We start from the raw sequence: 23,349 nt of genomic DNA, 5'->3' as shown, positions 1-23,349 counted from the left end.
GCTGCCCAATGATTGACTACCCCCCATGCCGTGTTGGTAATGGGGTTTGTTTGACCATACTTCACCGTACTGGTCAGTGCAAGTCGGGCGAGGCTGGAGGCGGGGACGGGGTTTGGGGCAGGACATTCGCTCGCGATCGCGCAGCGCGCTAACCGCTGCGCCACCGCTCCCATGCAAATCAAACTTGCGCGTTCGTCGATTTTCTCGTTCATCGCCGGCCCGTGATCTATCCACTGCTGGATGGGTCTCCGCTTCCACCACGCTGTAGTCGCGGCCTCGCGCTGCAACGCCCCGTCGAGACTCGCCCCTGCCGTGGGAACGTGGAATTTCCGCCACGGGCCCAGAGGCATAACAAACCGGACGTGGACGCAAACGAATCTTTGACGCGCCTTCGAGCGGGGGGGGGAGGGGGCGGTTGGATCGCTTTGTGCCCGGTTGACTTTTGAAGATTTACACTTTGACGTCGTCGCAAGCTAAAAATATAAATGCCGTTCCTAAAAACAGAACAATGATGAGGCGATCCGTGTGGGAGCCCTGACGGCGCGGGGTCGGGGGGTGTTGGCAGGGGACTGGGCGTGCGGAGTGGTGAGCGCAGGGGTGGTGACTCATTCAACAGACGGAAGCACACAATGGATCTCCACCTTACAAGACGCGCGTTTATTTTGCACGTGGTCGGTGGGGTGGGTAAAGGTACAGATGTGCCGGGAGTCTGCTTGATTATTTGGTGACCTATCTTGCCCACGTGTTGGACGACGACGATGCCACGTGAGGTTTATTTTGCGTCGCAAGGTCTACTGCCGCCGCAACGATTTCGTCTTCAAAACACACGCCGCGTTTTCTCCTTCTCCTCCTCCTCCTTCCGTGCTGTGACAGCAGCAGCAGCTACAACAACAACAGCAGCAGCAGCAGAAACCGGTCCGGGCATGCGCACACGCAACGCCTTCCATAGGTCGCATTCTCTATGGAGAGAAAAAAAATAAACCACACTCGGAGGTCTCGGGTGTGACCGTCTCGAGCTGCGGTCCGTCTCGGGCGGCACTCTGCTGCCCCGCCGCTGAGCCGGGCATCGCAACCGGCATCAGCAGGCGACAGCCAGAGTTATAAACCCACGACAGCTGTGGCTGTCGCCTGCTGATGCTGGTTGCGATTCGCGGCGAAAGGTCGGGCTACTCGAATTGTAAATGTTGTTACTCAACCGGTGTGCTGTACTTAGTAACGAATTGGCACGTTTTGTTTACGTGACGAAGCCTCACTGATGGGCTGTGTAGGGTGGCGTGGCGGGTTTAATGTCGCATTTATATTGACGCGATGCAACCCAAAAAAAAAACTATTTTATGGATGATATTGGTCGCGAAAGGCTCCTGCGTGTTAGACAGACGGACATTTCACTCCGATTGTGTTGCTGTAGACCACCGCAGCGAAAAATACCAAATGAATCTCCGCATGAAATTACTTCACCCGTTACCTAAAGGTGAAATGTTGATTACAGGGGGACGACCTTAAAAAATTGGTTTTCTGTATCGACACAAGCACTGCTTCCCCCCAATGTTCCGTTTGGAATTGATAAAAGCTACCATACTGCCTCTACTTGACTACTGTGACATCGTGTATAAATCAGCCCCAAGTACTGTACTGAAGAAGCTTGATTCCATCTATCACTCGGCCTTAAGATTTGCATTGAACTGCCCATATAGGACTCACCACTGTGATCTCTACATTGGGTCAAACTTAACATCTCTTAATGTTCGACGGCTTGTGCACCAGATCTTATTTATTCACGATGTACTTACAAGAAAATCCGCAGACTACCTGCTGGATCTCCTCTCTGTTTCAAAGAACAAATTTGACCTCAGGTCTTCGCTCATTTACCAGCTTCACATTCTCTATTGCCGTAGAAAAACTGGAGGAAGGGCCTTTGCTATTGATGCCCCCAGGGTCTGGAATGCTATTGCCAATAAACTGCAACTTGAATCACTATCTATGAGATCTTCACTCAAAACTGCTCTAGAGGAGTTGTACACGCCTAGCTGCCACTGCTATTCAGTGGCCTAAAATATGGCTCTAGGGTTTGGTGTTACATGTTATTTATGTAGTTTATTGTAAACAATTCGGTCACAGTCCCTATGATCACTGTTACATTGCATTTATGGCTTTTATTTTGGTGATTTCGAAAAGTTTTTTTTTGGTTTGGCCATATTTTTGTTTATTGTAGTACGGAGTTAGACTGATGGCCTAAATCTAAGTTGTCTTGTGGTTGTTGTTGTTGTTTGAATTGCATCCCACTGGGATTTTTGCACAAAGTGTTGGTGTACGGTGCTATTTCAGGAATATTTTGATGTTTTTTTCCTGGATTTTCTGTTTGCACAGTCAACACATAATCACTTTAAGATGTTTTTCTTGTTCATGTTTTTGTTTTTTAGTTTGTTGCGGTTGCACCCGATTCAAGAGCCGAATGGCTCACAGGGCTATACCAAATAAATGGAAATGGAAAATCGCCCGCGTGCATTCCGCGGGTATGCGACCAACGTATTTCTACCCAAAATTGGCTCACGTGCGGTTTGAATTCACGCGCATACACGCATACGGTTGGACGTGGGACAACATTGTGTGTACTGTATGCGTAACTCGGCAGGCCTTGTGCTGTTTTGCTCTGTGAGCCCTTTTTTGCTCTGTGGGCGCCACGGTGGCTATGAGATGTTGACTACCTCGCCTGGTATACAGGAGGTCGTGGGTTCGATCCCGACCCTGACAATGCCTGCTCTACATTTGGAGTGTCTCTCTCTCATCATCATCATCACGGTGGCTATGAGATGTTGACTACCTCTCCTGGTATACAGGAGGTCGTGGGTTCGATCCCGACCCTGACAATGCCTGCTCTACATTTGGAGTGTCTCTCTCTCATCATCATCACGGTGGCTATGAGATGTTGACTACCTCGCCTGGTATACAGGAGGTTGTGGGTTCGATCCCGACCCTGACGCCTGCTGCTGTATATTTGGAGTGTCTCTCTCTCTCCCCGTGGTCGCGTGGATTTTTCTTCGGGTCCTCCGGTTTTTCCCTCCACATTGTGAAATACACTTTGAGAGTATTTGGTTAATATACATTTCCACGTGATAAACCGCTTCGCTGAGCTTTAATTTGTTGGTCAGGTCGCTTCTGAAAACACAAGAGCCATATAGCTCAGTGGTAAAATAAAATTTAAATTGGAATTGGCTAAACCTACCGCATGACGCATTAAACTTTACAAACCTGTAAAATCGAAACCCACTGATTACTTCAACTACCAGACCCAATAAAAAAACACAAGATTTGTCGTCCAAATCTTGAGTTAGTGGCATTCTTGGGTAATCATCTTTGTGACCGTGCAATTATCTTCGGCATTCATAGAACAAAAAGGACTAAGATACCTCATGAAATAATGATAAAACTATCATTTTAAAAAAATGTTGACCTTCTAGCATGCGTACATGACGCTCTTCATTCCGACTGAGACCCGGTAAGCAAAATCACAATTTTCGAAAGTGCTTGGGCATATTTTAAGAAGCGAATCCTTAACCAATGATTGTGACACAAATTCCCTCTGTAAAAACAAAAAAAAACCTGTTCAGAATAAAGGGTGATCGACCATCTTGGTTTGATGCGAACATCTGCGAGTTAATTATAGCCTGGAATAATGCAAAAAAAAGAAACATCAAACAACCTGCCAGATTGGATTATCTATAGAACACTAAAACACAGACGGACTCGTCGAGTACAAACCGCTACATTTTCATCCTATCATCAAACTATTAGAAATTGACAAAATAAAATCCCCAAGACTCTTCTGGCAAACCATTCAATTAACTTGAAAACAAATTAAAGCTAAACGTTCTGCTAAAACGACTCATACTGAACGGGAAATAAACTGCTCACGAAACAAGACATTGCCAGCGGATTTAATTCTCGTTTTGGACCGGCAGGGCACGTGTTGAACAAAACGCACCAGAGTAAAATGTCTCCAAATGCATCACCGCTCACAACGAAAGCTTCCCTATCTCTTGACAACACTTCAATTGTTCCTGAGAGTCTTCGCCCCAACTTCTCGCCTCGTCCCATAACTGCACTGGACCTACTGCGGTACGCTCGCATCAATTAAAACATCGTCGTGGACGGGGAGAAGACGCCTTGCCTGACCCCTCTCACGCATTGTCAGCCAGAGAGTTGGTGTCGATGGTGGACTCATTCTTCATGTTGACCTTGAGGACATCCTTGAAGCCCTCTTTGGTTCTTTCGGTAAAGTCACGTAGAATGAGGATAAAATAATAAAATAAGACAATAAAATTCTCACGACGTTTCGGCCACAACACAAGTAGCCTTCATCAGGTGAAAGAACAGAACTGTCGGGACGACAGTGCTCATTGGAGCAGTCACGAAAGCTTTAAATCTAAAAATCCTTGAAGCCCTTTCTCTGCGCTCCTCTTGAACGCTGTGAGTCGACGGCGTTTTGCTTCTGGAGTCTGGGAGTTGGGCACACGTGCGCGACTTGGCCGGCCACAGCGAAGCTGAGGTCGAATGATCGTGGCCTCAACGCTCGCGGTGTTTGTTTGCGAGAGGACGCTGATGTTAGTGCGTCCGTCTTGCCATCGGATTTGAAGGATCTTCCGCCGGCGGTGCTGATGGTACTCCTAGAGGTGCCTTTGGGACGTCTCCTGTGGTGTTATCCGCGTCTCAGCTTCGTACAGCAAGGTAGAGATTACGACCTGCTTGATAAACCACGATCTTAGTTTTTGGACCTGATGTCACGTAGCTCAAACACCCTTTTCCTCAGCCCACCGAAAGCTCCACTTGCACCATTTCAGGCGAGTTTGGATTTATTTGACGACGTCAGCATTCCGTGAAAGAAGGCTTCTGACGCATGGGAAATGCTCAACATTTTCCAGAGTCTCGCCGTGGATGTAAATTGTTGGAGCTGGGGACTGCTCATTCAGAACTGGTTGATGGAGAACCTTCGTCTTTAAAATATTAAGCGTCAGTCCCATTCTCTCATTTGCCTCAGTACAAGCTTTCGACTATTGCCTGAAGATCCGCTTCTGAGTGGACACACACTACATCAGCAGCAGCATACTGTAGCTCAACAACTGCTTTCGGGATGGTCTCAGCTTTAACTCCAAATATACAGCAGCAGCAGGCGTCAGAGTCGGGATCGAACCCACGACCTCCTGCATAGCAGGCGAGGGAGATAACATCTCCTAGCCACCGCGGCGTAGAGGACTCCACGCTGACAGCCACCCCGAAACCCGCCGGCTGGCGAAGCTGCACCCAAACGGGAGCCACTGGAAAGCTCCCGTCTGGAAAGCTCCCGTCTGGAAAGCTCCCGTCTGGAAAGCTCCTGTCTACGCGTCGGGTACGAACTCACGCCGGTCGAGTTGGCCAGCTGCTCAGCTGCGAGGCTGGCTCGAGCCGTGACGAGGGCGAGGAGGAGGCGGTGTCGTTGTTGTTATCTGTGGGAGTTGGAGAGTGTACCTACCCCCCACAGCCCCGCGAACACCCACGCGGGGACTTCACCTGAAACGTAATTCCTTGACGGTGTTATTGTTGAACGTCGTCCCTCAGTTCAACGATGTCGACGACAACAACAACATCAACAAATGCCCCTGCGCCGGGAAAACCCGAGCTCTCCGAGGCGAACATCCATTTATTAAAAGCTTTGGCCGCGCCAGGGGAAAGCGAGGAGCGCTGAACTGCCCTCGTGAGGCCAACAAGATTACAATTCTCGGCTGCGGTTGCGGAGGTGGCAGCCGCATTGTCAGACGGCACGGGAGGGGTCCTTCGGGGTGAACGCTGTCCCGAGCGGCTTGCATTGAACTTGGGCCACGCAATCCGCATCGACCTCACCGCCCATGGAACCCGACACCGCGCCAGGCGAGCCCGCGTCAACACGGGATCAGCGAACGCAGAAACATCGGCGAGGAGGACGTCGTTCACGGGAGGGAGTTGGGAGGGGGAGGGCGGGAGGGAGGGGGATTTACGATCGGCTCTTATTGACGCAGCTGCTTCGGGATTCAGATGGAGACGTCACCTCGGGCTAAGCCGCTGATGCCGTCACCACCACCACCGCCATATCACGTCGCTATCGCCACGTCCCACCCACCACCACCACCAGTACCACCACCACTGCCACCACCACCTGTGCCACCACCACCACCAGTGCCACCACCACCACCACCAGTCCCACCACCACCACTGCCACCACCACCACCAGTGCCACCACCACCAGTGCCACCACCACCAGTGCCACCACTGCCACCGCACATCGCTACCGTCCATGTTCCACCCATCGCCAGACCCCACGGCTGCTGCACAGGAGATACGCGGCGACCTCCAAGGTCTGCCCTGACAGCCTCATCCCACACAGAGACCCAGAGACTCACATAGAGACCCACAGACTCACACAGAGACCCATAGACTCACACATAGACCCGCACAGAGACCCATATACTCACAAAAAGACCCATAGACTCACACATAGACCCATAGACTCACACAGAGACCCATAGACTCACACAGAGACCCACAGACTCACACAGAGACCCACAAACTCACACAGAGACCCATAGACTCACGCAGAGACCCATAGACTCACATAGAGACCCATAGACTCACATAGAGACCCATAGACTCACACAGAGACCCATAGACTCACATAGAGACCCATAGACTCACACAGAGACCCATAGACTCACATAGAGACCGATAGACTCACACAGAGACCCACAGACTCACACAGAGACCCACAGACTCACACAGAGACCCATAGACTCACACAGAGACCCATAGACCCGCACAGAGACCCATATACTCACAAAAAGACCCATAGACTCACACATAGACCCATAGACTCACACAGAGACCCATAGACTCACACAGAGACCCATAGACCCGCACAAAGAGCCATAGACTCACATAGAGACCCATAGACTCACACAGAGACCCATAGACTCACACAGAGATCTATATACTCACACAGAGACCCATAGACTCACACAGAGACCCATAGACTCACACAGAGACCCATAGACTCACACAGAGACCCATAGACCTGCACAAAGAGCCATAGACTCGCACAGAGACCCATAGACTCACATATAGACCCATAGACTCACACAGAGACCCATAGACTCACACAGAGACCCATAGACTCACACATAGACCCATAGACTCACACAGAAACCCATAGACTCACATAGAGACCCATAGACTCAAACAGAGACCCATAGACTCACACAGAGACCCATAGACTCACATAGAGACCCATAGACTCACACAGAGACCCAGATACTCACATAGAGACCTATAGACTCACGCAGAGATCCATAGACTCACGCAGAGACCCATAGACTCACACAGAGACCCATAGACTCACACATAGACCCATAGACTCACACAGAGACCCATAGACTCACACAGAGACCCATAGACTCAGACAGAGACCCATAGAATCACATACAGTGAGGGAAAAAAAGTATTTGATCCCCTGCTGATTTTGTACGTTTGCCCACTGACAAAGAAATTATCCGTCTATAATTTTAATGGTATGTTCATTTGAACAGTGAGAGACAGAATAACAACAACGAAAATCCAGAAAAACGCATGTCTAAAATGTTATAAATTGATTTGCATTTTAATGAGGGAAATAAGTATTTGACCCCTCTCAATCAGAAAGATTTCTGGCTCCCAGGTGTCTTTTATACATGCAACGAGCTGAGATTAGGAGCACACTCTTAAAGGGAGTGATCCTAATATCAGCGTGTTACCTGTATAAAAGACACCTGTCCACAGAAGCAATCAATCAGATCCCAAACGCTCCACCATAGCCAAGACCAAAGAGCTCTCCAAGGATGTCAGCGACAAAATTGTAGACCTACACAAGGTTGGAATAGGCTACAAGACCATTGCCAAGCAGCTTGGTGAGAAGGTGACAACAGTTGGTGCGATTATTCGCAAATGGAAGAAACACAAAAAAACTGTCAATCTCCTTCGGCCTGGGGCTCCATGCAAGATCTCACCTCGTGGAGTTGCAATGATCATGAGAACGGTGAGGCATCAGCCCAGAACTACACGGGAGGATCTTGTCAATGGTCTCAAGGCAGCTGGGACCATAGTCACCAAGAAAACAATTGGTAACACACTACACCGTGAAGGACTGAAATCCTGCAGCGCCCGCAAGGTCCCCATGCTCAAGAAAGTACATATACATGCCCGTCTGAAGTTTGCCCATGAATGATTCAGAGGACAACTGGGTGAAAGTGTTGTGGTCAGATGAGATCAAAATGGAGCTCTTTGGCATCAACTCAACTCGCCGTGTTTGGAGGAGGAGGAATGCTGCCTATGACCCCAAGAACACCATCCCCACCGTCAAACTTGGAGGTGGAAACATTATGCTTTGGGGGTGTTTTTCTGCTATTGGGACAGGACAACTTCACCGCATCAAAGGGACGATGGACGGGGCCATGTACCGTCAAATCTTGGGTGAGAACCTCCTTTCCTCAGCCAGGGCATTGAAAATGGGTCGTGGATGGGTATTCCAGCATGATAATGACCCAAAACACACGGCCCAGGCAACAAAGGAGTGGCTCAAGAAGAAGCACATTAAGGTCCTGGAGTGGCCTAGCCAGTCTCCAGACCTTAATCCCATAGAAAATATGTGGAGGGAGCTGTAGGTTCGAGTTGCCAAACGTCAGCCTCGAAACCTTAATTACTTGGAGAAGATCTGCAAAGAGGAGTGGGACAAAATCCCTCCTGAGATGTGTGCAAACCTGGTGGCTAACTACAAGAAACGTCTGACCTATGTGATTGCCAACAAGGGTTTTGCCACCAAGTACTAAGTCATGTTTTGCAGAGGGCTCAAATACTTATTTCCCTCATTCATATGCAAATCAATTTATAACATTTTTGACATGCGTTTTTCTGGATTTTGTTGTTGTTATTCTGTCTCTCACTGTTCAAACAAACCTACCATTAAAATTAAAGCCTGATCATTTCTTTCTCAGTGGGCAAACGTACAAAATCAGCAGGGGATCAAATACGTTTTTCCCGCACTGTAGAGACCCATAGACTCATACAGAGACCCATAGACTCACACAGAGACCCATAGACTCACATAGAGACCCATAGACTAACACAGAGACCCATAGACTCACATAGAGACCCATAGACTCACGCAGAGACCCATAGACTCATGCAGAGAGCCATATACTCACGCAGAGAACCATAGACTCACAAAGAGACCCCTTGACCCACAAAGAGACTTACAGACTCACACAGAGACCCCTAGATTCAGATACCCACAACGAGACCCATAGACTCACAAAATGACCCATCGACCCGAACAGAGACCCTATAGACTCACTGTGACACAGGGTGTTAGGTAAGAGTCGGAGAGAAGCCCGCCATTAATTATCCCAACTTAACAACTCTGCTGGACTGCCGATGACTCTGAACGAGCGGTGTGGTCCGCTCTGGCTCGCTCGTGATCGTCGTCACGTGCTCGTGACTACAATCTCGTGACCGGGTCACGTGCTCGTGACTACAATCTCGTGATCGTCGTCACGTGCTCGTGACTACAATCTCGTGACCGGGTCACGTGCTCGTGACTACAATCTCGTGATCGTCGTCACGTGCTCGTGACTACAATCTCGTGACCGGGTCACGTGCTCGTGACTACTATCTCGTGATCGTCGTCACGTGCTCGTGACTACAATCTCGTGACCGGGTCACGTGCTCGTGACTACAATCTCGTGACCAGGTCACGTGCTCCTGACTACAATCTCGTGACCGGGTCACGTGCTCGTGACTACTATCTCGTGATCGTCGTCACGTACTCGTGACTACAATCTCGTGACCAGGTCACGTGCTCCTGACTACAATCTCGTGATCGTCGTCACGTGCTCGTGGCTACAATCTAGTGACCGGGTCACGTGCTCATGACTACAATCTCGTGACTGGGTCACGTGCTCGTGACTACAATCTAGTGACCGGGTCACATGCTCCTGACTACAATCTCGTGACTGGGTCACATGCTCCTGACTACAATCTAGTGACCGGGTCACATGCTCCTGACTACAATCTCGTGACCGTCGTCACGTGCTCGTGACTACAATCTAGTGACCGGGTCACGTGCTCCTGACTACAATCTCGTGACTGGGTCACATGCTCCTGACTACAATCTAGTGACCGGGTCACATGCTCCTGACTACAATCTCGTGACCGTCGTCACGTGCTCGTGACTACAATCTAGTGACCGGGTCACGTGCTCGTGACTACGGTCCCGTGACCGAGTCACGTGCTCGTGACTACAATCTAGTGACCGGGTCACGTGCTCGTGACTACGGTCCCGTGACCGAGTCACGTGCTCGTGACTACAATCTAGTGACCGGGTCACGTGCTCCTGACTACAATCTCGTGACCGTCGTCACGTGCTCGTGACTACAATCTAGTGACCGGGTCACATGCTCCTGACTACAATCTCGTGACTGGGTCACGTGCTCGTGACTACAATCTAGTGACCGGGTCACGTGCTCGTGACTACGGTCCCGTGACCGAGTCACGTGCTCGTGACTACAATCTCGTGACTGGGTCATGTGATCGTGAGACACGTGCTCGTGAGCGACGCAAATCGGCGCCGTGCATCGCCTCTACGCTTGAATGCAACAGGCGGTGAGCCGCGCGTGTGAAGGTCACGCGGACTCTCGCCAATTGCGCGGCGGCGTAGAATGCCATCGCGCTCCCGCGGAGTGAGCTGCGGGAGTCGCTGCGAAGTGGTCGTTCTTCGGGGGGCGGGGGGGGGTTATGGCAGCCTGCAGAGGGTGGATCCATCAGTGGTGGACGACCGGGATCGTGATGTTGATGGTCCTCCTCTGCCGAGGAGGCGGAGGGCCCCGAGAGCACTGGGGCTTGGGAGACGAGGGCTTGGCATCGGCCTGTGGCTGAGGGGAGTGGATCTTGGGCTGGTGGTCATTCTGAGGTGACTGAGGCTTGGGCTCTGGGTGTCTCTGAGTGAGCTGTATGAAGCGTTGCTGAGGAGAGAGACTCAAGATCTGGTGGTCATTCTGAGGTGATTGAGGCTTGGGCTCTGGGTGAGTCTGAGTGAGCTGTATGAAGTGTTGCTGAGGAGAGAGACTCAAGATCTGATGGTCATTCTGAGGTGACTGAGGCTTCGGCTCTGGGTGTCTCTGAGTGAGCTGTATAAAGCGTTGCTGAGGAGAGATACTCAAGATCTGGTGGTCATTCTGAGGTGATTTAGGCTTGGGCTCTGGGTGAGTCTGCGTCTGCTGTATAAAGTGTTGCTGAGGAGAGAAACTCAAGATCTGATGGTCATTCTGAGGTGATTTAGGCTTGGGCTCTGGGTGAGTCTGAGTGAGCTGTATAAAGCGTTGCTGAGGAGAGATACTCAAGATCTGGTGGTCATTCTCAGGTGACTGAGGCTTGGGCTCTGGGTGAGTCTGAGTTAGCTGTATGAAGCGTTGCTGAGGAGAGATACTCAAGATCTGGTGGTCATTCTGAGGTGATTTAGGCGTGGGCTCTGGGTGAGTCTGCATCTGCTGTATAAAGCGTTGCTGAGGAGAGATACTCAAGATCTGATGGTCATTCTGAGGTGACTTGGGCTTGGGCTCTGGGTGAGTCTGCGTCTGCTGAATAAAGTGTTGCTGAGGAGAGATACTCAAGATCTGATGGTCATTCTGAAGTGACTGAGGCTTGGGCTCTGGGTGAGTCTTAGTTAGCTGTATGAAGTGTTGCTGAGGAGAGAGACTCAAGATCTGGTGGTCATTCTGAGGTGACTGAGGCTTGGGCTCTGGGTGAGTCTGAGTTAGCTGTATAAAGTGTTGCTGAGGAGAGATACTCAAGATCTGATGGACATTCTGAGGTGACTGAGGCTTCAGCTCTGGGTGTCTCTGAGTGAGCTGTATAAAGTGTTGCTGAGGAGAGATACTCAAGATCTGATGGTCATTCGGAGGTGACTGAGGCTTCGGCTCTGGGTGTCTCTGAGTGAGCTGTATAAAGTGTTGCTGAGGAGAGATACTCAAGATCTGTTGGTCATTCTGAGGAGACTGAGGCTTGGGCACTGGGCGAGTCTGCGTCTGCTGTATGAAGTGTTTCTGAGGAGAGACACTGAAGATCTGGTGGTCATTCTGAGGAGACTGAGGCTTGGGCTGGTGGTGATTCCGAGTCAGCTGGATGAAGCGTTTCTGAGGAGAGTGGACCAGTGGAGAGAGGTTCCTGGGCTGGTGTTGACTCTCAGGAGGCCGCGGTTTGTGCTCCTGATAGTGGCACGGAAAGGCCTGCGCAGGAGGCCGTGGCTGTTCAGCAGTGAAGTCAAACAGCGGCTGTGGAGAGCGGTTCTTGATGTCTTGTGGGCCGTCAGCCTTTTGAGTCTGGGCCTTGGCCTGCTGCTGCTCCTGCTGCTGCTGCTGCTTCGGCTGCTGATGTTGGGGTTGAGGTCGCTGTGGGAGGTGAACTCGGAGAGGATGGAGCTTCGCAAAACTCTGCGGCCTGGTGGACGGAGGCTTCTGCTGCTGCAATTGAGGAGTATGTGAAAGAGGAGGCGACGGTGGGGAAGGGGCGACAATCTTGGCAAGAAAATTCTGGGGCTGAGGAGCCCACGGCTGCTGCTGCTGCTGCTGATTCTTCTGAATGTGTGGCGGTGGTTGCGGCGGTCGGGATTTGGGCGGCGGATGCAGTGGTGGCGGCGGTGGTAGCGGTATCGTCACCGCGGCAGAGGCACCACCAGCACCGCCGCCACTGCCGCCGCCATCGTCATCATCGTTCTGGCAAGAAGGCCGCATGCCGGGCCAACCGTGCGGGGCGCTCTCGCCTCCTCTTTGTCTGTCGTCGTCGCCACCGCCACCACGCCGGTCGTCATCGTCGGTGCTCTCGCCTCCTCTTTGTCTGTCGTCGTCGCCACCGCCACCATGCCGGTCGTCATCGTCGGCGCTCTCGCCTCCTCTTTGTCTGTCGTCGCCACCGCCACCACGCCGGTCGTCATCGTCGGCTCTCGCGCCGGCGAGTCGCGCGCCCCTCAGCAGCATCTCCACCCTCCGCTTCAGCCGCTTCTGATCCTCGAGGGCGCAGCCGATGACGGTCGCCTGGAACTTGTGGTCGACGGCGCCGGCGCACGGCTCGGAGGAGCAGGCGTTGCGGAAGGAGAGAAGGCGACACGCGGCGGCGTCCGCGGCGGCGGTGGTGCCGGGGTCGTCGCCGGCGCCGGCGCCGTGCAGCTGCTCCGCCGCGCCATCCACGAGCGCCGTGGCGCGCCGCAGCGCTTCCCGCTGCGCCGCGCTGCGCACCGTCTCCAGCGACACAGCCACGCTGAGCGTGCGCGACAGCAGGCGCTCGGCTGTCACGGCGAGCTCCTCCTTCTCGCCTGGCTCGCGGGGGAGACACGGAGTCGACGTGGGGACACGGGGGAGACACGGAGTAGTCGTGGGGACACGGGGGAGACACGGAGTCGACGTGGGGACACGGGGGAGACACGGAGTAGTCGTGGGGACACGGGGGAGACACGGAGTCGACGTGGGGACACGGGGGAGACACGGAGTAGACGTGGGGACACAGGGGAGAGACACAGAGTAGACGTGGGGACACGGGGGAGAGACACAGTAGTCGTGGGGACACAGGGGAGACACGGAGTTGACGTGGGGACACGGGGGAGACACGGAGTTGTCGTGGGGACACGGGGGGGAGACACGGAGTAGTCGTGGGGACACGGGGGGGAGACACGGAGTAGACGTGGGGACACGGGGGAGACACAGAGTAGACGTGGGGACACGGGGGAGACACGGAGTAGTCGTGGGGACACAGGGGAGACACAGAGTAGACGTGGGGACACGGGGGGGAGACACGGAGTAGACGTGGAGACACGGGGGAGACACGGAGTAGACGTGGGGACACGGGGGAGACACAGAGTAGACGTGGGGACACGGGGGGGGGACACGGGGGGGAGACACGGAGTAGACGTGGGGACACGGGGGAGACACGGAGTAGACGTGGGGACACGGGGGAGAGACACGGAGTAGTCGTGGGGACACGGGGGAGACACGGAGTAGACGTGGGGACACAGGGGAGAGACACGGAGTAGTCGTGGGCACAATCGCTGTGGTGACGTCACCGCCACGTGGTGGTGAATGGTGGCTGTTGTTGTGGAAATTGGCGCTGTGCTACGATCCCGGCGACTCGAATTCGATTCGCGCTCACGGCCAATACCAGTGTCGATTACCGGTCCTGGGCCTCCCCTCGGTCGACTCAGCCTCAAACGTTAAGGATACACGGGGGTGGGGGGGTGGGTTCTCTGTCTCACCCTCGCTGATCCTCCACATGTCGCGGCTGGACCGAGCCTCCTGGATCAGCTCCACCAGCACCTCCTTCTCCTGCTCCATGGCGGAGGCCTGGTCGCGCAGCGCCTCCACCCTGCGACGCGCGCGCCAGCCACGACAGGGAGTGCGGTCAGCGGCGGAGACGTCGGCACCGCGGCGACCGCTGGCCCACCATGGGGCCCGGGTTCGAGTCCAGGGCCTAGCGGCAGCCTGGCCAACGCCATTGAACCGGGTTCCCAAGTGCAGGGAGTTGATGGTCTGGTCTCTTGGTTACTCAAAAGCACCGCCAGCGCATGCCGCCATATTAAGCCTTTTCCCGCCTTGAGACTTCTGCAAGTCGCAGGGTGGTCAGTGTCCCGTTCGCCGCTGAATCTCGGAACGCGCGAGCAGACCCAGCACTCATTTTACTTGGAGAGGCGTGGTAGTCACGCTATTGTTTTTTTATTTACATTGTTACTCACCGCAGAGAACCGGAGCGACACGGCCGCCGCCACTCTACGATAGCCGGCGCCAAAACTGTGCCACATGCCCCTCCCGCGCGGCATGGACGTCGTCGAAATGCGAAAGGGTCAAACCAGCTTCGTCACTGAGTGTTTGTTCGAATTCCGGCGAGAGTATTCAAATACAGTCTCGGGGCGCCCGCTGGTTAAACGCCATGGGGTGAAGTTTTGAGGGTCCCCACAGGGATTATTTTGTGCCGTGAAGTGACATTTCCGAATGTAGTCCTCCCTCCTCCTCCCTCCGCTCCCACCCTCCTCCCCTCCCCACCTACCGTGACTCGGTGCCAAATGCACACCCCTCGGGTTAGTTTTAGATAGCGATGGGCTGTCAGTGGGCGGCTGTGGTGGAAAGATCAAAACCACATTTGTTTTGAATCGTCGATTCACCCAGACAGTGCAAGGTGCGATGACAATCGAGGCATCGCCTACAGCTGTACATTCCATCTCGTGCGCCTTGGGTTGTGATGGCCGTGCGTTGCGGCTCGCACTTTCATCTGGAAGGACAATTTGCAAACTTGAAGCAATTATCTCTTCTGAAGTCCCAAGCGAAAATCACCGCTGTGTTGGTCACGGTGTTGGTCACTGGGATATTCACTGTGTTAATCACTGGGCTATTCACTGTGTTAGTCACTGGGCTATTCACTGTGTTAGTCACTGGGCTATTCACTGTGTTAGTCACTGGGCTATTCACTGTGTTAGTCACTGGGCTATTCACTGTGTTAGTCACTGGCCTATTCACTGTGTTAGTCACTGAGCTATTCACTATGTTAGTCACTGGGGTAGTCACTGTGTTAGTCACTGGGTTATTCACTGTGTTAGTCACTGGGCTATTCACTGTGTTAGTCACTGTGCTAGTCACTGTGTTAGTCACTGGGCTATTCACTGTGTTAGTCACTGGGATTTTCACTGTGTCAGTCACTGGGCTATTCACTGTGTCAGTCACTGGGTTATCCACTGTGTTAGTCACTGGCCTATTCACTGTGTTAGTCACTGGGCTATTCACTGTGTTAGTCACTGGGCTATGCACTGTGTTAGTCACTGAGCTATTCACTGTGTTAGTCACTGGGCTATTCACTGTATTAGTCACTGAGCTATTTACTGTGTTAGTCACTGGCCTATTTACTGTGTTCGTCACTTGGCTATTCACTGTGTTAGTCACTGGGTTATTCACTGTGTTAGTCACTGAGCTATTCACTGTGTTAGTCACTGAGCTATTCACTGTGTCAGTCACTGGGATATTCACTGTGTTAGTCACTGGGATTTTCACTGCGTCAGTCACTGGGCTAATTCACTGGGTTAGTCACTGAGCTATTCACTGTGTTAGTCACTGGGCTATTCACTGTGTTAGTCACTGGGCTATTCACTGTGTTAGTCACTGGGCTATTCACTGTGTTAGTCACTGGGTTATCCACTGTGTTAGTCACTGGGTTATTCACTGTGTTAGTCACTGAGCAATTCACTGTGTTAGTCACTGAGCTATTCACTGTGTTAGTCACTGGGCTAATCACTGTGTTAGTCACTGGGCTATTTACTGTGTTAGTCACTGGGCTATTCACTGTGTTAGTCACTGGGCTATTCGCTGTGTTAGTCACTGGGCTATTCACTGTGTTAGTCACTGTGCTATTCACTGTGTTAGTCACTGAGCTATTCACTGTGTTAGTCACTGGGCTATTCCCTGTGTTAGTGACTGGGCTATTCACTGTGTTAGTCACTGGGCTATTCACTGTGTTAGTCACTGGGCTATTCACTGTGTTAGTCACTGAGCTATTCACTGTGTTAGTCACTGGGCTATTCACTGTGTTAGTCACTGGGCTATTCACTGTGCTAGTCACTGGCCTATTCACTGTGTTAGTCACTGGGCTATTCACTGTGTTAGTCACTGGGCTATTCACTGTGTTAGTCACTAGGCTATTCACTGTGTTAGTCACTGGGCTATTCACTGTGTTAGTCACTGGGCTATTCACTGTGTTAGTCACTGTGTTGGGCACTATTATTCACCGTGTTATTCACTGTGTTAGTGACGCTCATTCACTTTGTTAGTCACTGTTAGTCACTGTGTTAATCACTGTGTTAGTCACTGTGTTTTTCACTGTGTTAGTCACACTCATTTACTGTATTAGTCACTGTTAGTCATTATGTTAGTCACTGTGTTCATCACTGTGTTAGTCACCGTGTTTTTCACAGTGTTAGTCACTCTCATTTACTGTATTAGTCACTGTTAGTCTTATGTTAGTCACTGTGTTAATCACTGTGTTAGTCACCGTGTTATTCACTGTGTTAGTCACTCTCATTCACTGTATTAGTCACTGTTAGTCATTATATTAGTCACTGTGTTAGTCACCGTGTTAGTCACCGTGTTATTCACTGTTAGTCACTCTCATTCACTGTGTTAGTCACTGTTAGTCATTGTTAGTCACTGTGTTAATCACTGTGTTAGTCACCGTGTTAGTCACCGTGTTATTCACTGTGTTAGTCACTCTCATGCACTGTGTTAGTCACTGTTAGTCATTATGTTAGTCATTATGTTAGTCACTGTGTTAGTCACCGTGTTAGTCACCGTGTTATTCACTGTGTTAGTGACTCTCATTCACTGTGTTAGTCACTGTTAGTCATTATGTTAGTCACTGTGTTAGTCACCGTGTTAGTCATCGTGTTAGTCACCGTGTTAGCAGCCGTGTTATTCACTGTGTTAGTGACTCTCATTCACTGTGTTAGTCACTGTTAGTCATTATGTTAGTCACTGTGTTAGTCACCGTGTTAGTCACCGTGTTATTCACTGTGTTAGTCACTCTCATTCACTGTGTTAGTCACTGTTAGTCATTATGTTAGTCATTATGTTAGTCACTGTGTTAGTCACCGTGTTAGTCACCGTGTTATTCACTGTGTTAGTCACTCTCATTCACTGTGTTAGTCACTGTTAGTCATTATGTTAGTCATTATGTTGGTCACTGTGTTAGTCACCGTGTTAGTCACCGTGTTATTCACTGTGTTAGTCACTCTCATTCACTGTGTTAGTCACTGTTAGTCATTATGTTAGTCATTATGTTAGTCACTGTGTTAGTCACCGTGTTAGTCAGCGTGTTATTCACTGTGTTAGTCACTCTCATTCACTGTGTTAGTCACTGTTAGTTATTATGTTAGTCATTATGTTCGTCACTGTGTTAGTCACCGTGTTAGTCACCGTGTTATTCACTGTGTTAGTCACTCTCATTCACTGTGTTAGTCACTATGTTAGTCACTGTTAGTCATTATGTTAGTCAGTGTGTTAGTTACCGTGTTAGTCACCGTGTTATTCACTGTGTTAGTGACTTTCATTCACTGTATTAGTCACTGTTAGTCATTATGTTAGTCACTGTGTTAGTCACCGTGTTAGTCACCGTGTTATTCACTGTGTTAGTCACTCTCATTCACTGTATTAGTCACTGTTAGTCATTATGTTAGTCACTGTGTTAATCACTGTGTTAGTCACCGTATTATTCACTGTGTTAGTCACTCTCATTCACTGTGTTAGTCACTGTTAGTCATTATGTTAGTCACTGTGTTAATCACTGTGTTAGTCACTGTGTTAGTCACCGTGTTATTCACTGTGTTAGTGACTCTCATTCACTGTGTTAGTCACTGTTAGTCATTATGTTAGTCATTATGTTAGTCACTGTGTTAGTCACCGTGTTATTCACTGTGTTAGTCACCGTGTTATTCACTGTGTTAGTGACTCTCATTCACTGTGTTAGTCACTGTTAGTCATTATGTTAGTCACCGTGTTATTCACTGTGTTAGTGACTCTCATTCACTGTGTTAGTCACTGTTAGTCATTATGTTAGTCATTATGTTATTCACTGTGTTAGTCACTCATTCACTGTATTAGTCACTGTTAGTCATTATGTTAGTCACTGTGTTAGTCACTGTGTTAGTCACCGTGTTATTCACTGTGTTAGTCACTCTCATTCACTGTGTTAGTCACTGCTATTCAATCTAGATTTGAAGTCTTTATGACTTTGCTTCTTTCGGTAAAGTCACGTAGGTGACTTTACCGTTTTGGGCGCAATACAAGCGTCCGTCATCAGGTGGCACAACCACAGCAAGAAGCAATTGCTGAAGTGGGCAAAAGGGCTGCTGTGACAAGAGGCTATATAGGTACGAGAGGGGGGAGGAGCCAGGGAGGAGAGATCGAGAGAGGGGGGAGGAGCCAGGGAGGAGAGATATAGAGGGTGGAGGAGCCAGGGAGAAGAGATAGAGAGGGGGGAGGAGCCAGGGAGGAGAGATAGAGAGGGGGGAGGAGCCAGGGAGGAGAGATATAGAGGGTGGAGGAGCCAGGGAGAAGAGATAGAGAGGGGGGAGGAGCCAGGGAGGAGAGATATAGAGGGTGGAGGAGCCAGGGAGAAGAGATAGAGAGGGGGGAGGAGCCAGGGAGGAGAGATAGAGAGGGGGAGGAGCCAGGGAGAAGAGATAGAGAGGGGGGAGGAGCCAGGGAGGAGAGATAGAGAGGGGGGAGGAGCCAGGGAGAAGAGATAGAGAGAGGGGGAGGAGCCAGGGAGGAGAGAAAGAAAGGGGGAGGAGCTAGGGAGGAGAGATAGAGAGGGGGGAGGAGCCAGGGAGGAGAGATAGAGAGGGGGGAGGAGCCATGGAGGAGAGATAGAAAGGGGGGAGGAGCCATGGAGGAGAGATATAGAGGGGGGAGGAGCCAGGGAAGAGAGAGAGAGGGGGAGTAGCCAGGGAGGAGAGATAGAAAGGGGGGAGGAGCCAGGGAGGAGAGATAGAGAGGGGGGAGGAGCCAGGGAGGAGAGAGAGGAGGGAGGAGCCAGGGAGGAGAGATAGAGAGGGGGAGGAGCCAGGGAGGAGAGATAGAGAGGGGGGAGGAGCCAGGGAGGAGAGATAGAGAGGGGGGAGGAGCGAGGGAGAAGAGATAGAGAGGGGGGAGGAGCCAGGGAGGAGAGATAGAGAGGGTGGAGGAGCCAGGGAGGAGAGATAGGGAGAGGGGAGGAGCCAGGGAGAAGAGATAGAGAGGGGGAGGAGCCAGGGAGGAGAGATAGAGAGGGGGAGGAGCCAGGGAGGAGAGATAGAGAGGGGGAGGAGCCAGGGAGGAGATATAAAAAGGGGGAGGTGCTGCAAGATCCGACATGAGAACGACAAAATGCCGAGGCTGGGGAGTGGGCGGGGCATGGGGGTTGGAGTCTTAAGAAACTGGAGATGCGGATATGAAGGAAAACTATAAAGCAGTTAAGGTTTAACCTGGTTAATAACATCCTTCCAATGATTGCTCAATTTGTATCCATCTTCTCGGTTGGAGTTATGTCTATGTTTATATATCTGGATGGCTTCATCAACAAACCTTTGATAGTAGCCTGAAGGTTTGCAGAGCACCTTGGTCTCAGAAAAAAAACTATATCACGAGAGCCCACAGCGCTATAGCAATGGTCAGCGGCGGAGGAGTTAGTTCTTCCGTGTTTCAGATCTGCCTTGTGCTCGCGAGCACGGTCCGAGATATGTCGTTTCGTTTCCCCAATGTAACAATCACCACAGGTGCAACTTCGTTTGTAGACTCCAGGGTATTGCATGTCAGGAATGACATCCTTCACAGATGGGATTAGATCACGGATTTTGTGTACTGTACTGAATCAGACCTGGATCTTGTGTTTGTTGGTTAGGCACTGGCTTACCAACACTTACTTCACCTGGAATGGTACTTTCTACAAATAAAATGAAGGTACCCCCATGGGTTCCCCCTTGTCACTGTGTCTGTCACTGTGTTAGTCACCCATCTATCAGTTTGAGACGACGCCCTCTGATACCTCCATTGACTTCAAAGCCCATTTCTCCCCCCACCCCCCATCCCCCATGTGTCTCTGCGTATCTCTATGGGTCTCTGTGTATCTCTATGAGATGTATGCATCTCTACGAATCTCTGTGTATCTCTGTCTCTACGTGTCTCTATGGGTCTCTGAGTGTCTCTGTATATCTCTATGTGTCTCTGTATATCTCTATGTGTCTCTGTATATCTCTATGGGTCTCTGTGTATCTCTATGGGTCTCTGTGTATCTTTACGAGTTTCCATGCGTCTCTAGGGGGGGATTCCACTGTCACGGCCCACAGCGTGAGTTTGCATTGAGCCACACTCAGCAGTGGATAGATCACGGCTGGCGATGGTGACGGCCACGTCTGGGGGATGCCGCGGTCGCTCGATCCGCACGCAGACACCGCCCCCTGCTGCGAGACGCGTGGCCACGCGGGCCCTGTACCGGCCCCTCTACCGCCCCCTGCTGCGAGACGCGTGGCCACGTGGGCCCTGTACCGGCCCCTCTACCGCCCCCTGCTGCGAGACGCGTGGCCACGTGGGCCCTGTACCGGCCCCTCTACCGCCCCCTGCTGCGAGACGCGTGGCCACGTGGGCCCTGTACCGGCCCCTCTACCGCCCCCTGCTGCGAGGCGCGTGGCCACGTGGGCCCTGTACCGGCCCCTCTACCGCCCCCTGCTGCGAGACGCGTGGCCACGTGGGCCCTGTACCGGCCCCTCTACCGACCCCTCTGCGGGCTGTCTGTACCAGGGACGTGCGGTCAGGGGAGGCAGGGCAGGCAGAGCCTCACCTGTCATACTCCAATGAAAATAGCTGTTACGAAAAGTAAAAAAATAATCATAATCAAATTAAATAAATATTAAGATTTTCCCACTGATCTGTGTTATAAATGTCATTTCCGTACGATTCCAATCATTTTTGTAGTCAAAATCGCCAAATTTGCGGAGCTCCGCTGCAAATACAGCGCGAGACGAGAGGTGAGGCAGCGACGAGCTCAGCCTCCCCTCTGATTGCGCAACCTCTCAGTAACTGGATGGAGCGCGGGCAGTAAGCGCGTGCCTGTTACTATCTCTCTGTGTGTCACCAATGGAATGTTTGTAGACCCCTTAATTTCATGTCCTCGACTTCCATACTCCAGGTAACTTATTTTACGTGTGTGTATAAAGATATTTAGGCTCGCTGGTCTCGTCATGAAACTGCAATGAAAAAGCACCAGGGGAGGCAGCTATCACATCTGCCTCACTGAGGGGAACGTGTCTAACACGCCCCCCTCCGTGAGGACACGCCCCCTCCGTGAGGCCACGCCCCCCTCAGTGTGTGAATCTGCCTCCCCAGCCATTGAGGTCACCGCACGTCGCTGCTCTGTACAGAGGCCCCTCTGCGGGCCTCTTTGCCGGCCCGTGTGCGAGGGTCGTCGTCGCCAGCCATGATCAATCCACCGCTGGATGAAGGCCTCGCCGAGTGGGTGGTTGTTGACGTGATGTGTCAAGAACTCTCCTTTAGCTCGGAGTCGCTTTGGAGAGGCGCCGAGACATTGCGGGGATTCATTTTCTCTCTCCGTGCTCTGACCGGGCTGTACTTGGGAGTTACTGATTGTCGGCGTAAGGCACTACCACTAGGAGGAGTGCACGGTGCGCATATCCACAGTCAACGTCTCCCTCTCTCGAACCCAGTGGTTCTGAATCTCGAGTGCAGCCTTGCAGCCCCTTTGGGTCTCAATTGTAAAACAATGATGGTAATGGATACGTAAGGGGCGGGGGGGTTGATGAAACAAAGTTGTACTCACGTGCCCATGCTTAATTTGTGTTCTCGTGTTAGTTACCTTCTGAAATAAATCTGGCCCGAAAGGGCAATCTCGCCAACCCCAGGGGTTAAATAACCACTGCCCTAGACGATGGTATCCCGGCTACCCCCCTAGTGAACACGTTCATAGGCGGGAGGCGAGACGGGGCGGAGGAGTTCGGGAGGGCCGGCTACTCCACTCGAAATCAAACACCGCCTCCAGCCGCCTCCAGTTTTAGAAGCCTTCGAAGTCCTCCAGGACCGGACCACACCTCGGCACCCCCACAGAGAAAACCGCGCGCGTAGCAGCAGCAGCTGCAGCAACTGGTGGTGGTGGTGAGACACGAGAGCCCCCCCCCCCCCCGTGTCTCACCACCACCTCCAGCAGCACCACCCCCCCCCCCCCGTGGGGGGCTATTTTAGTCTCGCTCGGTGTTGTCCACGTGGGTGGGGTGATGCAGCTCGGATGCACAACTGTCACGTGACAACAACAAACGTCATTGATCACCACCATCACCACCAACCGCCCATCCCACCCGTGGAGCCTGAGCCGGGGCTGTTGGGGCCAAGCGCTGTGAGCGCGTAGCCAGCATCACTGTGGCACACGACGGGGTGGGGTGGCCATAACCACGCCCGACCGCCTTTGTCTCCCCCGTGGCGATGTTTACTACACACCTCACTGGGTTGTCCGCTCGCTGCTCACCCATCCACTCTTCTAGCGCTGCTGCTGCTACTACTGCTGCTGCTACTACTGCTGCTGCTACTGCTGCTACTACTGCTGCTGCTACTGCTGCTGCTACTACTGCTGCTACTACTACTGCTGCTACTACTGCTGCTACTGCTGCTACTACTACTGCTGCTGCTACTACTACTGCTGCTACTGCTGCTACTACTACTACTGCTGCTACAACTACTGCTGCTGCTGCTA

At 51.9% G+C, this 23,349-nt stretch overlaps 1 protein-coding gene across 1 annotated transcript in view; it reads right to left on the bottom strand.

The window, feature by feature from the left end:
- Positions 1 to 638: 638 nt before the first annotated feature.
- LOC116957797 (uncharacterized) overlaps positions 639 to 23,349 on the bottom strand; it is a 33,253-nt gene continuing 10,542 nt past the window's right edge. The window contains exons 2-3 of the mRNA XM_076073657.1: positions 14,301 to 14,442; positions 639 to 14,192 (exon numbers count right to left, since the gene is read on the bottom strand). Of these exons, the coding sequence (XP_075929772.1) occupies positions 10,854 to 14,192; positions 14,301 to 14,442 (3,481 nt within the window). The 3' untranslated portion in view covers positions 639 to 10,853. The remainder of the gene's footprint in view (positions 14,193 to 14,300; positions 14,443 to 23,349) is intronic.

This window comes from Petromyzon marinus, chromosome 43 (assembly GCF_048934315.1).
Source record: "Petromyzon marinus isolate PM22_M1 ecotype Great Lakes invasive population chromosome 43, UKy_Petmar_22M1.pri1.0, whole genome shotgun sequence".
In the NCBI taxonomy this organism is placed as follows: Eukaryota; Metazoa; Chordata; class Hyperoartia; order Petromyzontiformes; family Petromyzontidae; genus Petromyzon; species Petromyzon marinus.
The sequence above is the reverse complement of the archived record's forward strand: the minus strand, read 5'-3'. Positions and strand labels throughout refer to the sequence as shown.